General features: G+C 37.9%; 1 protein-coding gene across 1 annotated transcript in view; it reads left to right on the forward strand.

Annotated features, from left to right (window-relative positions):
* Positions 1–21,121, forward strand: part of Ccdc175 (coiled-coil domain containing 175) — a 71,789-nt gene that overhangs the window by 4,138 nt on the left and 46,530 nt on the right. Inside the window, exons 3-8 of the mRNA XM_026410040.2 lie at positions 39–150; positions 4,474–4,609; positions 7,140–7,368; positions 11,253–11,375; positions 14,429–14,538; positions 16,232–16,313. Of these exons, the coding sequence (XP_026265825.1) occupies positions 39–150; positions 4,474–4,609; positions 7,140–7,368; positions 11,253–11,375; positions 14,429–14,538; positions 16,232–16,313 (792 nt within the window). The remainder of the gene's footprint in view (positions 1–38; positions 151–4,473; positions 4,610–7,139; positions 7,369–11,252; positions 11,376–14,428; positions 14,539–16,231; positions 16,314–21,121) is intronic.

A 21,121-nucleotide genomic window follows, 5' to 3' on the forward strand; every position in this document is an offset into this window, starting at 1 on the left:
GGTGTCTGACTTTTTAAAAATATGATTTAAATTTTCAGGAAGAAATGAGAAAGTCCACAATTGACCTTCTGGAAATAGAAACCATGGAACTCAGCAGACTCTACTTCCTGCTGGAGATGCTGCCTGAAAACATGATCACGGAGCTCGAAGGTGGTTTTGAGGTTATCTGCTGTAGAGATGTAGTTTGTAAGAAAACAGAACCAAGTACTTTAAAAAGAATGAGACTGATAGTTGTTGCTTGTATAAATACAGCTAGAAAGATTACCTGACAGGAATACAGTGCAATCCATAACCATTTTCCCTTACATTTTAAGCAGAAATAATGAAACTTTAATTTCTATAATTTCATTTCTAAATAGACTAAACATATATGAATTAGTTCATTCTGATTTACTATTTATCCAATTAAATGAAGCAGCTTGACTGGCCTAAACCATCATTCCAACTTCTGTCTCTATGACTTTGGCAACTCTAGGTATGTCACCTTCATGGTATCATATTTCATACGGCAGAATGTCTTCAAAGTTCACGCACATCAGAATTTCCTTCTTTTGTAAGGCTAAATAATGCTCCATTGTATGGATTCACCACAACATTGTCTATCCATTCATCATCTGATGGACACTTTCATTGCTTCTGGTTTTTTTGGCCATTGTGAATAATGCTGTTATGAACATGGGTGTACAAATATCTATGTGAGACCCTGCTTTCAAGTCTTTTGGGTTTACATGCAGAAATTGAATTGCTGAATCATATGGTAATTCTATATCTAACTTTGTGAAGATCCATCCGTGTTTTCCACATGGCTGCACAATTTCACATGGCCCCCAGCAATGTACAGGGCTTCCAGTTTCTCCACATTCTTGCCTACACTTGTCATTTTCTGGGTGGTTTTTGTTTCTTCATGATAGCCATCCCCTTGAGCGTGAATTAGTATCCCATCGTGGTTTTGATTTTCATTTCCCCAATTGCATTAGACAGCTTTTTTGTCACTCCGATTAAAAAAAAAAAAACCTACAAAAACAATTTAGAGAAAGAAAGAAAAAGTTTATTTTAGCTCATGGTTTAAGAGGTTCAGTTCACGTCTAGCTGACTCCATTGCTCTGGGCCCAAGGTGAGACAGATCATAGTGGAAGATTGTGGTGGAGAAAAGCAGTTGAGAACATGACAATCAGAAAGGAGAGAGAAAAATGGGGGGAGCTGGTGCCAGAGAAAAAATATAAACTCCAATGTGATGCCTCTACTGACCTACTTCCTCTAGTTACAGCCTACCTACCTACGTTACCATTCAGTTAATCCATTCAGTGGGTGAGTCCACTGATTAGGTTATAGTCTCAGAATATATGATCATGAAACCAATGAACATCCTTGCATTGTCTCAGATGTGAGCTTTTAGGGGACACCTTATATTCAAAGGTGATTAGTGATGATTAGTGATGTTGAACATTTTTTCATATTCGAATTGGCTATTGGTGTATCTCTTTTGGAGAAATGTCTATCCGTGTTTGTGGTTGTCATTGAATTCTTTATGTATTCTGGATATTAGACACATGATTTGCAAACTTTTTGTCCCGTTTCATTGATTGCATTTTTACTCTTTTGATAGTGACTTTTTTTTTTTTTTTTTTGGTACCAGGATTAAACTCAGGAGCATTTGGCCACTAAACCAAATTCCCTGCCCTATTTTGTAGTTTATTTAGAGACAGGGTCTCACTGAATTGCTTAGCACCTCGCTTTTGCTGAGGCTGACATTGAACTTGCGATCTTGCTACCTCAATCTCTTGAGCCGCTGGGATTATAAGAATGTGCCACCAAGCCCGACTTAATGGTAACTTTTAATGAACAATTTTTTTTTAATTTTGCTGTAGTCTAGTTTATTTATTTTTCTTTTGTTGCCTTTGCATTGTTTCCAAGAAGTCATTGCCCAAAACACTGTTTTTGAAGTTTTACCCTGTTTTTTCTTCTAAGAGTTTTGTTTTTTGCTGTTTTGTTTTGTTTTGTTTTACAATGCTGGGAATTGATCAAACCCCAAACTTCATGCTTACTAGGCAAGTGCTCTACCACGATCCATACCAACCCATAGGAATTTTACAATTTTAGCTTCTAAATTGAGGTCTTTGATCTATTTTTTTAAGTTGATTTCTGTATTCAGTGTAAGGTTAGGGCCCAACTTCATTTCCCCAGCTGCAAGAGTGTCGATGAAGGCTCTTAGCTGACTTTCTCTCTAGGAATTGCCTTAGACAAGAGAGAGAGAGGCTTCACCCTAGGTTACACTTCCTGCCTAGATGCCATCTACATTCAGTGACCTGTCACTGCGAGGGTACAATCCGTGGCTCCCTCACCTCAGAGCAGAGCAGCCCTGAAGTGTCGTCCAGTCCCAGAACTCTTCACAGCTCCCAAACTCCCTTCTGTCCAGCCCTGTTTTTTTTTTTTTTAACCTTACCAGGGGAAACACTCTTAAAAGCACTATTCAATACATTTTCTAGATACAAATTATAGAATCCATTTCCCAGGGAACCCACCCTAAATGAGTGGTCCTAATAAATAAATTTTAAAAAATTTTCAAAGGCAATCTTTTTTAAAAAAATAGATATTCCAATTATCACTTGTTGCTCCCAGTTCCAATCTGCATTCAATTATTTGCTCTACAGTATGGGAGCCAGGCACTAAAGATTTCTCACTTCTCAACTAGCAGGCACAATGTTAAGCTTTGTTTGTAGAAAGTACTAGAGGAATAGTGGAGGAGGATGGGGTTCTCTTCCTGTATCCAGTATGGTAGGCTTGGGCAACTTGATTCTTGGAGCATGAGTAGCTTCAGCATGCCAAGGCTTTTCATTGTCCAGTGGTCTGGAGAGCCCAGCAGTATCCCCCAGTACCTTTTGGGTGGTTTCATGATAAAGAACAACCAAGAAGCACCTCTCCATGAAGAGTTTGCTCTGCACTTCTTTAGGAAATTTTGCAGTGAGTTCTGAAGCATGGCACCTCCATATGGATGGGTTCTCCAACACTCAAGGGTGGAGTTCTAGTAAGTTCCACCAGCTAAGCATTTCATGAACTTTTTTTGCCTTTCAGTGAGAGACAGCCCTCTCCAATGAGGTCTACCTCTCAGGGCTGGAGGGGCTGTTTCTTCTTATCTCAGCCCTAGGAATGGTGACTGCTGCTCATACCTGCTATTCCTGAATTCTTTGGAGTTCTCTTGAATCCTTACATCCATTCCCTTATTACTCTAATCCTCTGTTTTAGTTAATTTCTCTTTATAATAAACTTACTCTATTCAATTTATTGTGATATTTCTATCTCCTAAAGAGACCTTGAATGATAGTGTAGGTTATAAAACAATATGCTTGATATTAGTTTAGTTTGACAGGGAAAATGCAAAAGTTTATGTGCAGAGAAATAATAAGACTTAGAAGAATATGCACCAAAGGCAAAATTTAGAGTGTTTTTGCTTCATTTTCTTTCTTTTTTTATCTTCCATATTTGCTTACAGGAAAAATAGTTTAGAAGGAAAAAATATGTACATTTAAAATGAAGAAAATTTAATAATTGGTTTTATGTCATAAAGTCATACTGTTCAAAGTGTGTGGTCTTTCAACCAACAGGCTAACAGCATCTGGAAACTTGTTAGAAAATGCCGTCTCTGAACTCACCTCAAACCCATGCTGTAGTATTAGAAACTGTATTTAGCAAGATTCCCAGATGACGGATATGCATATTTGAGAAGCTCTTCTATAATGAGCAATTTAACTAGTAGTCTGGGGGTGGACATGGGGGGCTAGAGAAAAATTAGCCTAGCTTTCTTAGGAGAGGTGCCACAACTTTTGTATAGCAATGGGTATTCCAGCATCTTTCAAAACAATAGTGTTCAAAAATTCACATGTGTGACCCTTAATCTGTCAAACACTGACTAATTCTTTGGAGTCTTAAGAAATATGTTGATTTGTCATTTTTTATGAATAATTAGTTCTTTAATACGTTGATTCCTCAGCAAACAGAGTCTGAGGCAATAATTTTTGCACTATTACTTCCTAGGGAATTCAATCTAAAGAGGAGGGTAGAAAAGGTGGAAAGATTTGTGCCCTGACTCCTGTCCATCACTGATTTAATATTTGCCATATCTGCTGCACTTTTGGTTTATACGTGGGTGTGGCTATCCAAAGAAATTCCAAACTAGAGAAGACAGGATGTCTCAGGTAGGAGGTGGGAAGTACATGGGACTGCAGGAATCAGGTACTATCAGACTACAGCTTTCGGAAGTTTTCAGAGCAATAGAAAGCTGGTCACCATAGCAGCAGCACAAATCAGAGAAATAAAAATAGGTAAGATGGAGAGGGACCAAAATGGTAACAGGTGTCTGACATAATTAAAAGAATTTTTCAAATGAAGACAGTTTTGTTCACAGTTTGAAATTGTGGTATCTACAAGCATGCTGTTTGGCAACTAATTTAATTTAATAACATTTCCACTTTTAAGAATGTGTCATAGGTGCTCGCAAATTAAATCGTGCTGAGATACATCAAATAAACATGAGAATTCTCAAGACAGATAATGAAATAGAGTGTCTAAAGAAGAGAATAATTGATCTGACAGAAATTAATAAAGCTCTGGGGTAAGTATCTTTTAATTCAGTACTTCAGGGAGTGGAAGTCCAGAGCTTAAATGAGAAAATTGTCCCAAGGGGTTTGTTCTCTGATCTGAACTGGGGGCAGGGCAAGTTAAGAGGTGCAGATCAGTCATAGGGAATGACCCAATCCTAGGCAGGAAAGCAGGAGACTGGAAGACCTGGGCCACTGCCGGGCCATCCAGCTTCCTAGCAGCAACTATGGTTTGCTTATAAATCACACACGATCTCAAATGCCACCTGCAAAGAAAGGTAAAGGCACAGAATAGCTAAGTCGCCATTTTCACAGAATTAAGTTTATAACAACAATTCCTCCCCAAACAGAAACTCTTGTGGGGATTATAATGTAATAACATCAAACCCGATTTATTGTATCTAGTTTAGTTCTTAAAGACATGTAGTCATACTTATAACCTACTGAATGGGGTTGGTTCCCAAAAATGTTCTATAATTTATCTGTTACAACACCTGTAGTTGCCTGAAGCTCTCAGCTTGGGATCTGACACCTGTCCGTTCCTTTTCTTGATTCCTGAGCTGTGTTGCCTCAGACCAGCACTTCACCTCATGGACCTTATTCATTCCATCTGTGAAATGGAAATCACAGCTCTTGACTCCCAGCTCACAGAGAAAGAGACACGTTCTAGAAGGAAAACAAAACCCTCAAGGAATAACTCATTTCTGGGAGAAAATTTGCAAGACTAATGCATAAATATCAGAATGTTTTACCAGCATGAGAAATGTTCAAAGAACTCTCACCATAGGGGAAAAAATCTCCTTGGGAAGCTAAAATAATCAGGAGGTTGCTTGGTGCACAAGATATCAAAACAGTAGGAATTAGGTGGAGACCTCAAGGCCCAGGAACACACTTCCCAAACCAGGCCCTGAGAATACCTGTCCTGAGAGGTGCTCCATGAGAAAGAATGTTCATACTTACATAAATTTGAGGAATACTGAATATTCTAACCCTGTTAGAGATTCACAATGCTGTGTTATCCATGGTGCAGGCTAAACAGAGACAACTCTATGTAGTAGACTCTCGTTAAGCCAATAACCAGAGAAACACTGCCAGGCTGGATATTCTTATCAACTGGTCAGCAACATCATACCTCTATATTCCTATGATTCTCAAACTTGAAAGAGCATCAAATCACCCAGAGGGCTTGTTAAAACACAGATTACTGGTATTTCGTGGGTTGTGGTGGCAGGGTGGGGGCAAGAGTCTGCATTCCTTACAAGTTCTCAGGTTATGCTGATGCTACTGATCCTAACCACACTTGGAGAGTCATTGCTGTAGCCAAATCTTTATGGAAAGGCCAATTACAGAGAAGGAAGTTGCTACAATCACTTGAGGCATCTACTTTTCAAAAGAAAGATGCATCTCAAGGTTCCCACAAGCTCTGACAGGTGATAAGCATATCTCCTTTCTCAGATGGTCCTGAAAAGCTGGGAAAAAAGGCAGCTGTTTGGATGTGGTTTTGTTAGGTCCCAGGTTCTGTTTTGTGAGTGCTCTCTTTTCAGCACACCACAACCCACCTAGTTAGGTTTGTTGTTGTTGTCGTTGTTTGTTTTTTAACTTGCTTTGCTTTCGTGAGGCTTTTCAATTCTGGGGCTGATCCATTTCTAGGAGGCTTCCTGGGCTAGACCCACAAAGCATCTACTATCTGACCTCCTCGTGGAGCCTCTTTCCTAGGCTTCTTTTTATTGCATTTCTGTAGAGTTTGACTTCTATAAAAAATAAATTTATCAACAGCCCCAACAGCCTGCTTCCAAACACCACCACTGCCCCACCCCGAGTTAAAGTCCTTAACCTCAGGGACTGGAAAAAGTAAAAGGTCTTTATGTTTCAGGAGTTTTTAAAAAGTAAACTAGAGAAATGAACTAATGATCCCCTTTTCAGATCTTTTACTGTCAGATGTTTTTCCTGACATAAGGTCTCCTGTGGATGGAGGAGGCCAGCATGTGAGGTTGAAGACTCCCTTGGTCCTCAGAGATGGAAGGAAGGTTGGACTGAGGTCTCAAGCATCTTTGAGACAGTAAAGATGGACTCTGTAGTTTTTGTTCAGAGGAAGACTATCTTTCTCTTGGGCCTACTTCAGAGTGTCTTGGAGATATGATGGGATGGTTATCTTTTTTTTTGCTTAATGACATATCTCAGGTTGATTGATTAAGACTGATGCATATAAAAACATTCATCTGGCCAGATCCCATTCACCTGTTCAGAACTACCTTTGAATCACTTTATACTTTAATCCAAAATATCCTGTAGTTACTACATGGCAATTGATGGGGTAAAGTGAACCCATATGACACTCTTGCAGCAGGTGGACAATTGCTAGGTTGACATTTGTGTTTCCTTTTGTCCTTGTATCAACTAAATTAAGATAATCACAAACACAGCTAGAAAATAAGCATCCATTACATTTTTCCTCTTCACAAGGGTTCATCTCATCAAACACTCTTTAAATTTCTTTTCTAAGTGCCCTCCTTTTTATGCTGGAAAGGATTCTTTCTTCCCTAGTGAAAAGCAAGAAGAGATGTCGAAGCGGCATACAGAGATTGTCCTAGCACTCAACCAGCTGATGGAACAAAAAGCCACTACCACAGTTAACATAAATGATATCTGTACCAAAATCAAAGAGGATAGAAAAGAAACAGAATTGCATAAAGTACATCTGCAAGAGACAGAGGAGTTGATGTCAAAAGAGAAAGAAGAATATTTAATAAGAAAACAGCAATTGGCTGCAGAAGTAAGTGGAGTGTTTTTTTTTTTTTTAGATACAGAATGATTTAGAATCTAAGGCAGAAATGGAAAATAATCGTCTTCAAGGTTGGCAAATGCTCTTTATGGTGTCTTCTGTGAACATTGGGACAGGAATAGGGTGGAAATCTCAGACATTTGGAGTCTCATGGAGAAGACACTTGATTATATCCCAGCATCTCAATTAATGGGAAAGAATATAAGAGGCAGGATTTGTAACCTCATGGTGGCCCTTGCCTATAAGCCATATATGCAGCCATAGAGGGAAGAGGGACTTGCCACTATGTTATCTCGTTGCCTTTGGCAGTCCTGGGACTGTTTCTGTGTGGACAGGGCCAGCTAATTCAAACAGAACACCTGTTCATGCCTGCCACTTCTGCTGGATGAACCTGAAAGATCAGTGGCCCTGCAGAGGAGCTGTCCAGAGCCAAGGGCCTAAAGATCCAACAGTGTTCTGAGGCCAGCATGTAAGGGTAGGGCTGGCAAAGCTACTTCATCTTTTACTGCCCCCCAAAAGGCTGTGCGTGTGCTATGCTGTGTTAATTGAAATTTACCTTCAAATGGCTTACGATTATTTCATCTGTGAAATTTCTTTTGCAGTACTTCTGGTTACTCCAGAAGAGGCAGGACTGTCTCCATATTAGGTGTACCCAGCAGCAGTCTTCACCCTCCCTCTGCAAGCTGGGTGCATGTTGAGGATTGCTGTGCAGCTCCTGATGCTGCTCTTTCCAAGATAGCAATTGGCATAACCTTGGTTTATAAATGCAGCAAATCAGACTTGGGCTGGCCAGCACTACTATCTTAAATAGGAAGGGAGAGGGAGAGGGAAGGAGGATGGAAAGAAGGGAAGAGAAGGAAGGAAAGAAACTTGGTTAATTAAATTGTTTTTCTTGAGTCTTAATTAAAATTTAAAGAAATAAAATCTGGCAGTGACCATTGGAAATCAGGTGTGAGCTGGGTTTTTGTTGTTGTTATTTTGTGTTTACTTGTTGTTTTTTGTGGTGCTGGTGATTAAACACAGGGCCTTGTGCATGTGAGGCAAGCCTCCACAAACTGAGCTATATCCCCAGCCCTAGGTCTGAGCTTCTTGATCCTTAAAAAATGTCAACTCTTTAAAAATAGTTTTACCCTAAAACCAGAATTCCTGAGAATAGAGAGCTCAGCACCACTGTTTGTTGTAACTGGCATTTTTGTAAAAGAGCTATCAAGGAGCCCATCTTGGTCTGTTTGTGCTGCTATAACAAAATACCTGAAACTGGATAATTTACAAATAATAGGAATTTATTTCTCCCAGTTTGGGTGGCTGGAAATCCCAGATCATGGCACCAGTGAGTTTAGTGTTTGCTGAGGGACCAATCTGTTTCCAATTTGACACCTCAAACACTGCATCTTCCAGAGGGGATGAATGTTGTGTCCTCACATGGCAGAAGGCAAGACAGGGCTTAGCTAATTCCTTGCAGCCCTTTTATAAGGCCCTGAGTTCCAACCAAGAGCTTTCGACCGGCATGACTTAATCAACTCTTGCCCCACCTGTTAGTACTACCACATTGGAAATTAAGTTTCAACATATGAATTTTGGGGACCATATTCAGACCATAGCAGAGTCTCTTGGGCAGTCTATAGCCACCAGACAGAATTTTAAAAGCCAAACTCTCTGGATCCTTTTCTGGGTTGAAACCAGCTGTAAGCCTGGGCTGCATTGCTTGAATCCACTGAAATGTGTGTCTAAAAACTTTACTTGAATTTATTGCTATAACAACGAAATGCAAATTTTAGGACAATAAGGATGAAAAGGGGTTATTCTGTTTTCATTCCCTTCCCATGACAACCCTGGGAGGCATTTGCACTCCCTCCACTGTTTCAAACCCTGAGCAGGGTTTTGTTCTCTCTCTGTAGCCCAGACACCCCCATACTGGTTCTGATCACCACATTACAGGGGCAGAGCAGGGTGTCCAAGTGGGCCTAACCAGATAAGGACCCCCATGGTGCTGGAAGGGTGGGGGAACCCTGTTTCCTTTTTTCACTTCTCCTGGAACCAAAACAGTGGGTTGGGGTTAAGGGGAGGCATGGAATCTGATCTTTGCCCACCAGAAGGGAGGAATTTGTTATATCCACTACTGCATGCGGGCATCAGGAACAGGGCCTGCACACCTCACATGTGGAAGATATGGCTACACTGCTTTGTTGAAAAAATGGATTTCACACTTTATTTAAGCCCGACAGGGATGGATCCCCTTTCTATTCTTTAATATGAACATTAAAACCTAAGAAAAGAAGCTCAGAAAGCTTCATATAGGAAATCTGCAAACATTATAGGTTCCTCTTCAGTATTGCTATATGGAGAGTCTGTCTCAATGGTCTACAAACTTTTTCTTAAAAAGGCCAGATAGTAAATACTTAAAACCATACAGTCTCTGGCACAGCTGCTCAACTCTGCCATTTTGTCACAAAAGTAGACATAAATAATACCTAAATAAATGAAAGCAGTGTTGCATGGACAGGCATTGGCTGGATTTGGCCCACAAGTAGCCTCCCCAGGTCTGTCTTCCTGGGAAAGGACACCAGTTAAGATGCATTCAGATGCAACAGCAAGGCCCTGGGTGAAGCTGGCTCCAACAGTAAGGTCATTTATTTTGTCCTTACTATAGGAATTCTCAAGGTGGGACATCTCCTCTCATCCCCAGGCTTGTTTTGCTCAGGGTCATTAGAAACCTGCCAGTGATAACTGGACCTTATGCTTCCTTATTCAAATGGAAAGAGGACAACCTTTCCCCAAGCATAAGCTTTTCTCTCCTGTGTTTCATGGGCCAGGTGCAGATGGTGTCCAGCCCTGGAATCACAGCAGATCCTGAGGGAGTGCCATGTGCTAAAACACATGACAGGCCATGGTCACACCTGTTAATTACCTTACTTAGTGTGAGAAAGGAAAACCTATTACAGATGTCAGAATATCTCTAAGCCCATAAGATCTCTCCCAACACAAAATACTGTTTTCTATAATTGTAATATCTTGGGGGGAAAGAATTAAGTCTAAGCATAAATGCGGATTTCTCATTTTCAATAAAACTTCTTAATCGCCAGGTTTCATTCATATGCATCTGTACTTCTGTGTAGAAAGAATTGATAATAGTCATTCAAGGTTAGTGCTTGGGGTGAAGTAGCTGGTGACTCTAATGGAGAGCCACCCAGACATATGTCCTCATAGTTCTTTAACACAGAGTTGAAATGATTTCTTAGACCTTCCCACTTAACTCTTCCTTCATTCGTCATCATCAATTTTGTAGATAAACGTGTTTGATTTTGATAAGAGGGTGATTCACTTCATTAGGGTCTCACAAGTGATCATACTATCTTTGATCTTGGTGAAACAGCAAGAAGTTGCTTGGGATTGTAAGATAACCTCTCTTCAATGATTTTGTTTATTCTGTCTTTAGTTAGTTTATTTCCCATGAAGTAATGTAACTTTTAAGTTCCTGGCAATTCTTCATTCCTCCCCTTCCTCATCTCTCCATGTCTGCTGAGCATGCTGTATAAATCAGGTAACCATTGCTGTGGTATTTTACTAGTAAATCACTACAAGGGCAAATATTGCTTTTATAACTTGTTATTAATGATCATTGCTATTATTTCTATTCTAGATTTACTGTTTCAATATTTTATAATTATAGTTTGACTCATATAGTTCACTGGTCCCTGTGATACTGCAAAATAAGCAAACCCTGATTTTGTTTTATATTATTTTACTTTACTTGTTGGAATGCTTAGATTGAATATGGTATACTTAGATTGTGAATTAAGGTGATAAATTTTAAAAGTTTTCTAAACTTTGTTGTGCTACTTAGGCTTTTAAATTAGTTTGTTCTGTCACTATAGATAAGTGAATTTAAAAAGATATATGAGCTTAAGAAAATAGAGACTTTTAAAAAGAAGAAAGAATTGGATAAATTACTAGAGGAAGTGTCAAAAATGAAAGAAGCAGTTATTACCACCTCAGCGGTAAGAAAGAATAAACTATGTTTTTCCTCAAGCCTAAAAAAAAAGCTAATTGATTTTAATTCATCTTCATGTCTTCTGGGAGAATGCTTTCAGCATGCTTTCTTTCAATTCTTTAACTTTCTTCAAAGTGTTATGATGTAATTGTGTTTTCTTCTTGTCTCAAAGAGAATGTAGTGGAAGCAAGAAATTTGATATATCTGAGGTACAAATTGCATTGGATGAACCAAAGTACAGTGAAAATGTTGATCAAAAAACACATATAAAACCAACCAAATATACTGAGATACACACACACACACACACACACACACACACAGAGAGAGAGAGAGAGAGAGAGAGAGAGAGAGAGAGAGAGAGAGAGATAACATTTCCATGAGATTGCTTTATTTACAGAACAAAATGAAAAACCTTGGGCCGATTCCTTAATTCTGAATGTGGGATAAAAGAACAGAATTTAAGTTCTCAGTTAATATTGGGCATAATAACATTAATTTAGAAAGGAAACTATTTGTCTATTTGAATTAGAAAATACTTCACAACTCTACATTTCTATTTTAAAAATTATTTATTGAGAATCAGTACTGAGATTTGTACTTTGTTATAATTATTCTCATTCTCTCTCTCTCTCTCTCTCTCTCTCTCTCTCTCTCTCTCTCTCCCTCTCCCTCTCCCTCTCCCTCTCCCTCTCCCTCCCTCCCTCTCTCTCTCTTTTTGGTACCAGGGATTGAACTCAGGGGCACTCAGCAACTGAGCCACATCCTTAGCCCTATTTTGTATTTTATTTAGAGACAGGGTCTCATGCTTAGTGCCTCACTTTTGCTGAGGCTTTGAACTCATGATTCTCCTATCTCAGCCTCCCAAGGTGCTGGGATTACAGGCATGTGCCACCATGCCCAGCTGTTAGAATTATTCATAATTTAAAGATGAGAAAAATCAAAACTTATGGAGGTGACTGTAATTGAAGTGGTTAATATTAATATGACTTTATGTCATTTAAATCAGAAATACCTGTTAATCTTCCATCATGATTACTTTGAATGAATGAATCTTTGTGTATTGAAATCACACGCATAGCCATACTGATGGAATAGTAATATGGAAATGTCACATTTTCTATCCAAATGCACTGTTATTTCAATTATACTTTATAGGGGGTGGTTCTGCTTATTTTAATAGCAGTGTATCTGTTAAGATACTCAATTACAGAATACGAATAAAAGCTAACATTTATTCACAATATGAAATGATCATTTAAAAAGATCATTGCCTTTTTTTTAGATTTCAACACAGTAAAGTGCACAGGTCAGACCATGCTTAAGGGAGAACAGAGAAGTTATACAAAATGTAATTCACCTGCATGCCCAAGCTCATATTTCCAGTTTCAGCCTCAGAAATCAAACAAGCATCCCACCAACCTAGCTTGGGAAAATCAGGTGTATGTTTCTTAACTATATTTAAAGATCTCTAAGACCATTTCTAATATGCTATAAACGAACGCATCCCCAGGTCCTTATCCACCTCCCACATTCAGCCTGCCCTTCTCAACTCACATTAGCACAGAATAGTGCTTGAAGCACAAACCTGAGTGTCACACAGACTTGGGTTCAAATCTTGGATCTACCAACCTGGGGTAGAAATAGAGGGTAATAATGAAATAGAAGGTAATAATATTGCCTACTGCAAAGATTTTTTTGTGGAGATTAAACCAAGTAATGTCTATCGGGCTTTTAGCCCCGTGTTTTGTATTTGGTAAAGTTTATGGCTGTTGTTGGTTGATATTAGAAGTTAGCAGTTTAGCTATAGATTGAGACCACAGGGAATTTCAGACGAACCTTCATGTGGTACCTTTAGCCTTCAAGTCTTTGCAACCAGATCAAAACTAATGTGATGTTGACAGAAAAGAATAATTGGGTGCAATTTTCAAGGCAATCTACTTGTTCAGGGGAGGGATAACTGAGGGGTAGAGGTAACAACATGACTTCATCCTGTAGCCCTAAATCCAATGATTGATCTCCAATCTTTCATCACTCTGCAAATTTTGGTGATAGTTCTAGAATATTGGACCTCTGATAACTTGGGAACTAGCTACAGCCCAGATGTTTAGCCATCTGGGTGCTCTAGAGAAAACAAAGAACAAAACACTTTGAGTATCATTCATATAGTACCTATCTCACATGACATGCTCCCCACAGGAGTTTCTTTGACCCCACATTGATGTCCAGGATTAAATGGCCTAAATATTCCATCCAGGTAACTCTATGTCAGAGGGAAGAGCAATTGTGCATCCTTTCCTTAGCTCTATGCTCCCTCACAGGTGGAAAATAAAACTAAGACTCAATAACTTTGAATTCCCTTCTCTTTATACCAAAACTACATTGCAAAAATAATGATTTCACTATGAATTTTCTCCACTGATTTTTTCCCTTATTTTAAGTCATGTTAACATTTTTTCATAGTATACATTTGTTCTATTTTCTGAATACTGATAAAATATTTTTAAAATTATTTTTGGAATAAACATAACTATCAAAACAAAAGACCTGGGCTGGGGATGTGGCTCAAGTGGTAGCGCGCTTGCCTGGCATGCGTGCGGCCCGGGTTCGATCCTCAGCACCACATACAAAGATGTTGTGTCCGCCAAATACTAAAACAAAAGACCTAATTTGTTATGGCTTTTAAAAACAATATTTTTTAGTGTTCTGGGATAATTCTTTGAATATGATTATGATGCTGTTGATTTATTTGACTTTTTAAAAATGGTAACAAAATAAATTCTTGTCTTAAATTTTTTTTTAAGTATAATTTTCACATTCTTTCTGCTATTATTGTCTTCCCCCCTCCACATGTTGGGTTTTTTGATGATTTCAAAATTATTTTTGACCCAGTTTATTTTATGAAGAAACAATTATAAATATCTCCTTTTTTAACTAAACGACGGTATCGGTGTAAGAGTTGAATGAGTTATTCATGAATATTTAGTGTAATCAAACTGTTATTGTGTTATCAAAATTGGTCATGATTGAATGTCATATTTTTTGTTGAATTTTCAATAGGCTCTTAGTGATCACAATTTAGAGATAGCACAGCTACATGGCTCAATAAAGCACTGGGAAAAAGAGTTGGAAGGGATGAAGAAAGTGTGTAAGACTCTGGAGAATAAAACGTAAGTGTGATACTTTACTTTTACTGAAGTATTTATAATATTGTTAATCAACTTTTCATTGCTATAACAAATTACCTGAGATAATCAGCTTGTAAAAAGAAAACATTTATTTTGGCACACAATTTTAAAGTTTCTGATCTATGAACATTTGGTCCCATTGCTTTGTGCCCATGGCAAGGGTGCTAACACAGCTTGGTGGGAACACATGACAGAGAAAAACTACTTACCTGGTAGTCAGGAAGCAAAGAAGGAGAAGAGGACGACCCTGAAGTCTGACAGTCCCCTTAAGATATGCCCCCAGTGTCCTAAATACTACCCACCAGGTCCTCCTTTTTCAAGGGCAGACTACATCCTAATAGCACCACTTTGGAGACCAAGCTTTTAACATATGGGCCTCTGAGAAATATTCAAAATCCAAGCAACTATAGCAGTTAATATGGTACTTTCATATTTTATGAATGTCTTTAATATTAGATGGATATTCTATTCTCTTAGTTTACTCAAATTTGTGTGATAGCTTTAAAGAATCAGCTCTTCATTTTGAAATAAGCCATTCTTTCCAATGATGAAGAGAGAAGACTAAGAATGACACGGTCACCTTGGAAAAGTGGGGGGAGGGGACTCTTTGAAATTGTTATCCTCACTTCAGCTGTTGACTCCTTACAAACAAAAATTCCTCTGGGGAAAGTCACTAGTAGGACATGCCATAAGGCTATAACTCTCCTGTGGGTTGTGATAAGTATTCTTAGTCAAGGGGGGTTTTCAGAACCTACTGAGAAAATACAGTGGTAGAGTGCTTGCCTACCATGGGTATGATCCCCAGTACCATAATACAATAAAAGAAGTAAAATAAAATCTGAACTCTTACTTTGCCCTCAAACTCCTGCATGTTCTAGTCTATCATTTCTAGCCTAATCATACCCCTTCCTTGAATACACCAAGCTTTTTCTTGTCTCTGGGTCTTAACCCTTGCTGTTTCTTCTGCCTTTCAGTCTCCTCCTTTAGATCTTTACATGATTGGCTCTTATCACTCAAAGAGGTCTTCCCTAGTGTTCTGTCCAAAGCAGCATTCTTTCTCTCAGGATCTCACTACACTGTACCCTACTAAGTGTTCTTTGGAGCATTAACATTAACTGAAAGCTATTAATATTTTCTTGGTAGCTTACATCTATTCTGACTACTCCACCAGAATGTAATTTGTAGAAGATTAGGAACTTTGGATATATGGTATCTCTAAGCACCCTGAACAAATCTGGCAGAGTGTAGGTGTTCAAGAATTGTTTCTTGTGGCAGAGCATGGTGGCACATGCCTGTAATCCCAGAGGCTCGGGAGGCTGAGGCAGGAGGATTGTGAGTTCAAAGCCAGCCTCAGCCAAAGTGAGGTGTTAAGCAACTCTGTGAAACCCTGTCTCTAAATAAAATACAAAATAGGGCTGAGAATGTGGGTCAGTGGCTGAGGGCCCCTGAGTTCAATCCCTGGTATCTCTCACCCCAAAATTGTTTCTTAAGTGAAATAATAAATAACTAAAGTATTGGTTCACTAATTGAAAAGCAAGAAAAATTTTTTATATATATATAAGTAGATTGTATGGAGATCTGGGAACTGACTAGAAGTTTCCATGCTATAAGTACATGTATCTTTTGCTGCAAAATATGTTCTGTCATGAATCTGTTCAGCTTTCTTTGTTCATAGGCAGTTCTTTACGACTCATCAGAACAAACTGGATGATACATCCGTTATTGAAAAAAATGAATACCTGAGTAAGATAAAAGAGGTAGGAAGACAAGAGTGATATGCCTTTTAGATATAATTAGATTTTATTTTTATTTGGTGTTTAAATAGGTGTTAAAATATACCATTTTTTCAAAAGTAGAAATTTTTGTTGACTAATAATAATCATGATCACGCACAGTAACTGATTTAAAGATTTTTATCTGCTCCCAAAATATCTTAAATACACGAAAAAGCAAAGATTGTCCATGTAAAGATGAATTGTTTTTAGGTTACTTTTTGTGTGGTTATAATAGGACTATCTGATTAGTAGACATTTTTCATATGAATTATTTAGAGAAATCATGATATTCTTGATGTTGTTTGGTAATCTGTGAAGTATAGCAACCTAATTTTCACTTAATAATATTAGTATTATTTGGTGGGCTGAGGCTGTAGCTTAGTGGTAGAGCACTTGCCTAGTATGTGTGAGGCACTGGGTTCCATCCTTAGCACTACATAAAAATAAACAAATACAATAAAGGCATGCTGTCCATCTACAATTACAAAATAATTAAACATATTAGTATTATTTGGAAGTACTTGAGTCAGATTTAATTCCCTAAGGAGAATTCTCTAGAATTTTGTTTATTTTGTTTTGCTTCTTTCTTTTTCTTTTTCTTTTTTTTATTTTTTTCCTTTTATTGTTTTTTTTTTTTTTTTGGAAATGTTTAAACTTTTTCTAGACATTTTTTCAACTTAGGTTAAAAGAAATTTTATAAGTAAATAGCCAACAATGTAAACCAAGACAGCCACAAGATATTTCGTGAAGCATTCATTAGGATAGTGAAATAAGAGGAGGGAAGATTTAATTAAAATCCAACAAAAAGAGCTTAGTTAAATAAGCATGAATATTGTTAATATGTTATCAAGTTATGAAGTCATTGTAAAAGAGTATTATATGACCCCATTTATTTATGTATAGACACAAATATACACTCACACCAGAGATAACTGAAATTCTTTTTGTTCCTCACAGTAAATGAATGGGTGAAATCTCCCCCCCCAACCAAATGCACATAGTTAATTACCATAGACCAGGCTTTATAGTGTCAGTACCCTCTATCTGCATCCTCTATCATGTTTTGTATCAAATCAGCTAGATGTAAAAATCCATTCCTTTTACTACATTCTAAAACAAATTGAATAACACTGATTTCATGACCTACTACAATCTTTGTTGGAAATTTTAGTAGTCATGGGAAAGAATTCCACTGCAAAGCACAAAATCTTTTTTGTTTACTGCCTTTTCTTTGACTTCTAGTTCTTCATCCACCTCTTGTTCTAGGATGCATGACCATCACACATTCAAATTCTTCTCCCTGTTAAAAAACATCTCTCTCCATCCAAGGCCTATATCCGTGCCCCAGAAGGAACATCACAGGAACTCTCCCAGAAGAATGATGCGTTCCAGTTAAATACTTTTCAATTTGTGGTTTTGTGAAAAAATCAGCATAAAACTAGAGGTTTCCTCTGGGATAGCCCTTCTCTGATCTTCTCAGTTGCAAGGATTCTAGAAACCAGTAAAGGCTGGTTGGTTGGTTGGTTTTGAAGTTGTCTTTTGTTTTATGATCAAAAGATTTGTTTCCACTTATTCCCTGTTGTAGGAGTTGTCAGACAACCTTCAGACAATAATTCCATATTTTTCAGGCTTCATGATTGTCTAAACAATCTAGGACCCCTAAACTGGAATAGCTCACCTGGTCAAAGGGGCAAATAGAGGGGTTTCCCTTTCAATCCATATTCCTCAAACAAATTCCATGGTTACAAGTAAGTGATCACTTCAAAGAGCAGGGCTCTGACCCACTTAGTATTTCTACTCAGATAGATACTGTAGGCGCTTAGTGGCATTCATAATTCTCACGAGTTATTGGAGGCAAGTTCAATGTTATGGTTTGGATGTGAGGTGTTCCCCAAAAGCTCATGTGGGAGACAATGCAAGAAAGCTTAATTTTGAGATGATTGGATTATGAGACTCTTAACCCAATCATTGAATTAACCCCCGGATAGGGATTGACTGAATGGTAACTGATGTTGTGGCTACAGGCGGTGGGTCAGGGAGACATGCCTTTGGAGTATATATTTTGTATCTGGCAAGTGGAGTCTCTCTTTTTCTGCTTTCTGATCATCATGTGAGCTGCCTCCATCTACCACACTCTTCCACCATGATGTTCAGCCCCACCTCAAGCCCCAAGGAAAGCAGCCTGCTGTCTAATGGACTCAGAACTCTGAAACCATGAGCCTCCAAATAAACGTTTCCTCAAAATTGTTCTTTTTGGGTCTTTGAGTCGCAGCAGCAAAAAAGCTGAGATGGAATTCAAAGATGGAATTAAACTCTGTTATATCTTTAATTTCCCCCCCCAACATCTCCCCAATCCCCTGCTATTCCCCTACCAGCCCCTGTGTACCAGCACTCTGCTCTCTATTCTATGAGTTTAGCACTTTTTAGATTCCTCATATAAATGAAATCATAGAACATTTATCTTTCTGTGCCTGGACTGTTTTACTTAACATAATGTCCTCATCCAAGTTGTTGCAAACAGTGGGTTGCCATTCTTTTTTTCAAGGTTGAGTAGTTTTTCATTGTGTGTATATACTGTGTTTTTTGGTTATTCGTTCATCCATTGGTGGACACTTAGGTTAATTCCATACTTGGCTATTGTGAATAAATTATTAAGTGCACCACATTATTTATGCATAGATATATCTTTTAATGAATGTAATCTATTAATATTGAACATTTTAAGTATTGATAACATCAGTTTATCAATATTTTTCTTTTTGGTCAAAGCTTTTTTGTGTTCTGTGTCATAAGGGTTTCTTTTCCATTATCTTCTAGGCCTTTCACATTTAAGACTGTAAGCCATTTGGAGTGTGTGTATGTGTGTATGTGTGTGTGTGTGTGTGTGTGTGTGTGTGTGTTTTATGAGATAATGGTCAAGATTCATATTTCTAAGATTGGCTAATTAACCACCACCATTTAAAGAAAAAGGTCATCTTTTCCCCGCTACATTGCCATTGCACTATCATCATGAATCAAGTGTAGAGTGTTGATTTATCAATGTAAATCAAGTATAAATATATCATAAATATCTGTGTGGATATTAGACTTTCTGTCCTGTTTATCTGGCGTAGTTTATCTCTCAGAGAACAATATTTTCTTAATTAGCAAAGAAACCTTTATAGCTAGTCATACAACTCCTTCAACTTTGTTCTTCAAGATAGCTTCAGCTCTTGTTAGTTCTTTGAATCTCTCTCAGTTTGTCAAGTTCTGCCAAGAGACTCATTTGGACTTTGATTGGTATTGTGTTAAATCTATAAATCAATCTGAAAAGGATTTCACATCTTTACAATATTGAGGCTTCTAATTTATGAATGTGGTGTATGTCTAGTTTAAGTCTTCTTTGTTTGCTTTGCCTTAATTGTTTGGGTTACCAAATTTTTCTTTTTATTTATCCTCCTTGGGATGTATTTGGTTTCTTAAATATGTGAATTTCTATATCTCATAAGTTCTGCAAAATTGTAGCCCATTATTTATCAAATATTTCTTTTGTACTATTCTCTCTCTTCTACTTCTGAGCCTCTAATTCTGTGTATACAATTATTTATACTAATCCATGTATCCTCTATCTCACCTTCTTCTCTGTCTCCATGTTGCAGCTTTCTAGAAAGATGAGTCTTATTTGAGTTCCCAATTTTAATTATTGTATTTTTCAATTGGTAATTATTTAATATCTGTTCAAATATTCTATCTCACTCTGCTGTTTCTAATTTCCAGCCATAATTTTGAAACATGCCTAATATTTCTTTGCACATAATAAGCATAGTACTTTTAGAGTTCAGGGTTTGATAATTCTAATAATCAATGTCTGTGTGTGTCTGTAGTCTCTTATTCCTGTAGTCTCTTATTTCTACAAATTTTGTTCATGCTGTCTTATTTCTTTTTATTGCTGGTGAGAAACTGTATGCTAGAGATGGTATTTTTTAAAATGTTCACAAAAACAATTCAAAGCCTAAGATGATGATATCTTCCTTGGGAACTAATATGTACTCACTTTTTGTCAAATATGTGAAGAGTTACTAGACCCATACTACCTTAATCCACCTTAAATTTTCCTACTGAAGCTCTTTGGGTTCCCAAATCACAGTGGTGAGAGGTTAATCCAGACTCAACATCAGGATGAGCTGTCTGTGTTGGTATTTATCTCCTTACCATGCAAGAAAGCCAAGTCTCAGTTTCCAAGTGGTTTCTTCCATATTGGTAAATGTCCTCAGGGCAGGAGTAGTTTTGAGTGTTAGACACTCATTCCAAGAGTTAGACATACTCATTCCTCATTACTTTATTTGTTCTTTTGTACTTTCAAGGAGATTGTTCTCATCCAACTATTTTAGTGGTCCTCAGCCAGAAGGTTATTTTGAACTACCCACCATTCCTACCAAACCTAACTTTCTTACCGTATTTGAAGCAATCCAATAGAATTCCAAGAACAAGATTCTTACTTCATGCAAAACACTGATGGGTTCTACTTTTTTTTTTTTTGGAGTGGGGGGCATCTTCCAATAGAAATATTGTCAGACATTGGTATCTGCAGGGGATTGTTCACAAGACACCCTTGCAGATACCAGAATCAGACCATGCTCAAGTCCTTTATATAAAATGACACAGTGGGCTGGGAATGTGGCTCAGGCGGTAGTGCGCTCGCCTGGCATGCATGCGGCCCGGGTTCGATCCTCAGCACCACATACCAACAAAGATGTTGTGTCCGCCGAGAACTAAAAAATAAAAATATTAAAAAATTCTCTCTCTCTCTC

The sequence above is a fragment of the Urocitellus parryii genome, chromosome 6, assembly GCF_045843805.1.
Source record: "Urocitellus parryii isolate mUroPar1 chromosome 6, mUroPar1.hap1, whole genome shotgun sequence".
NCBI lineage: Eukaryota > Metazoa > Chordata > Mammalia > Rodentia > Sciuridae > Urocitellus > Urocitellus parryii.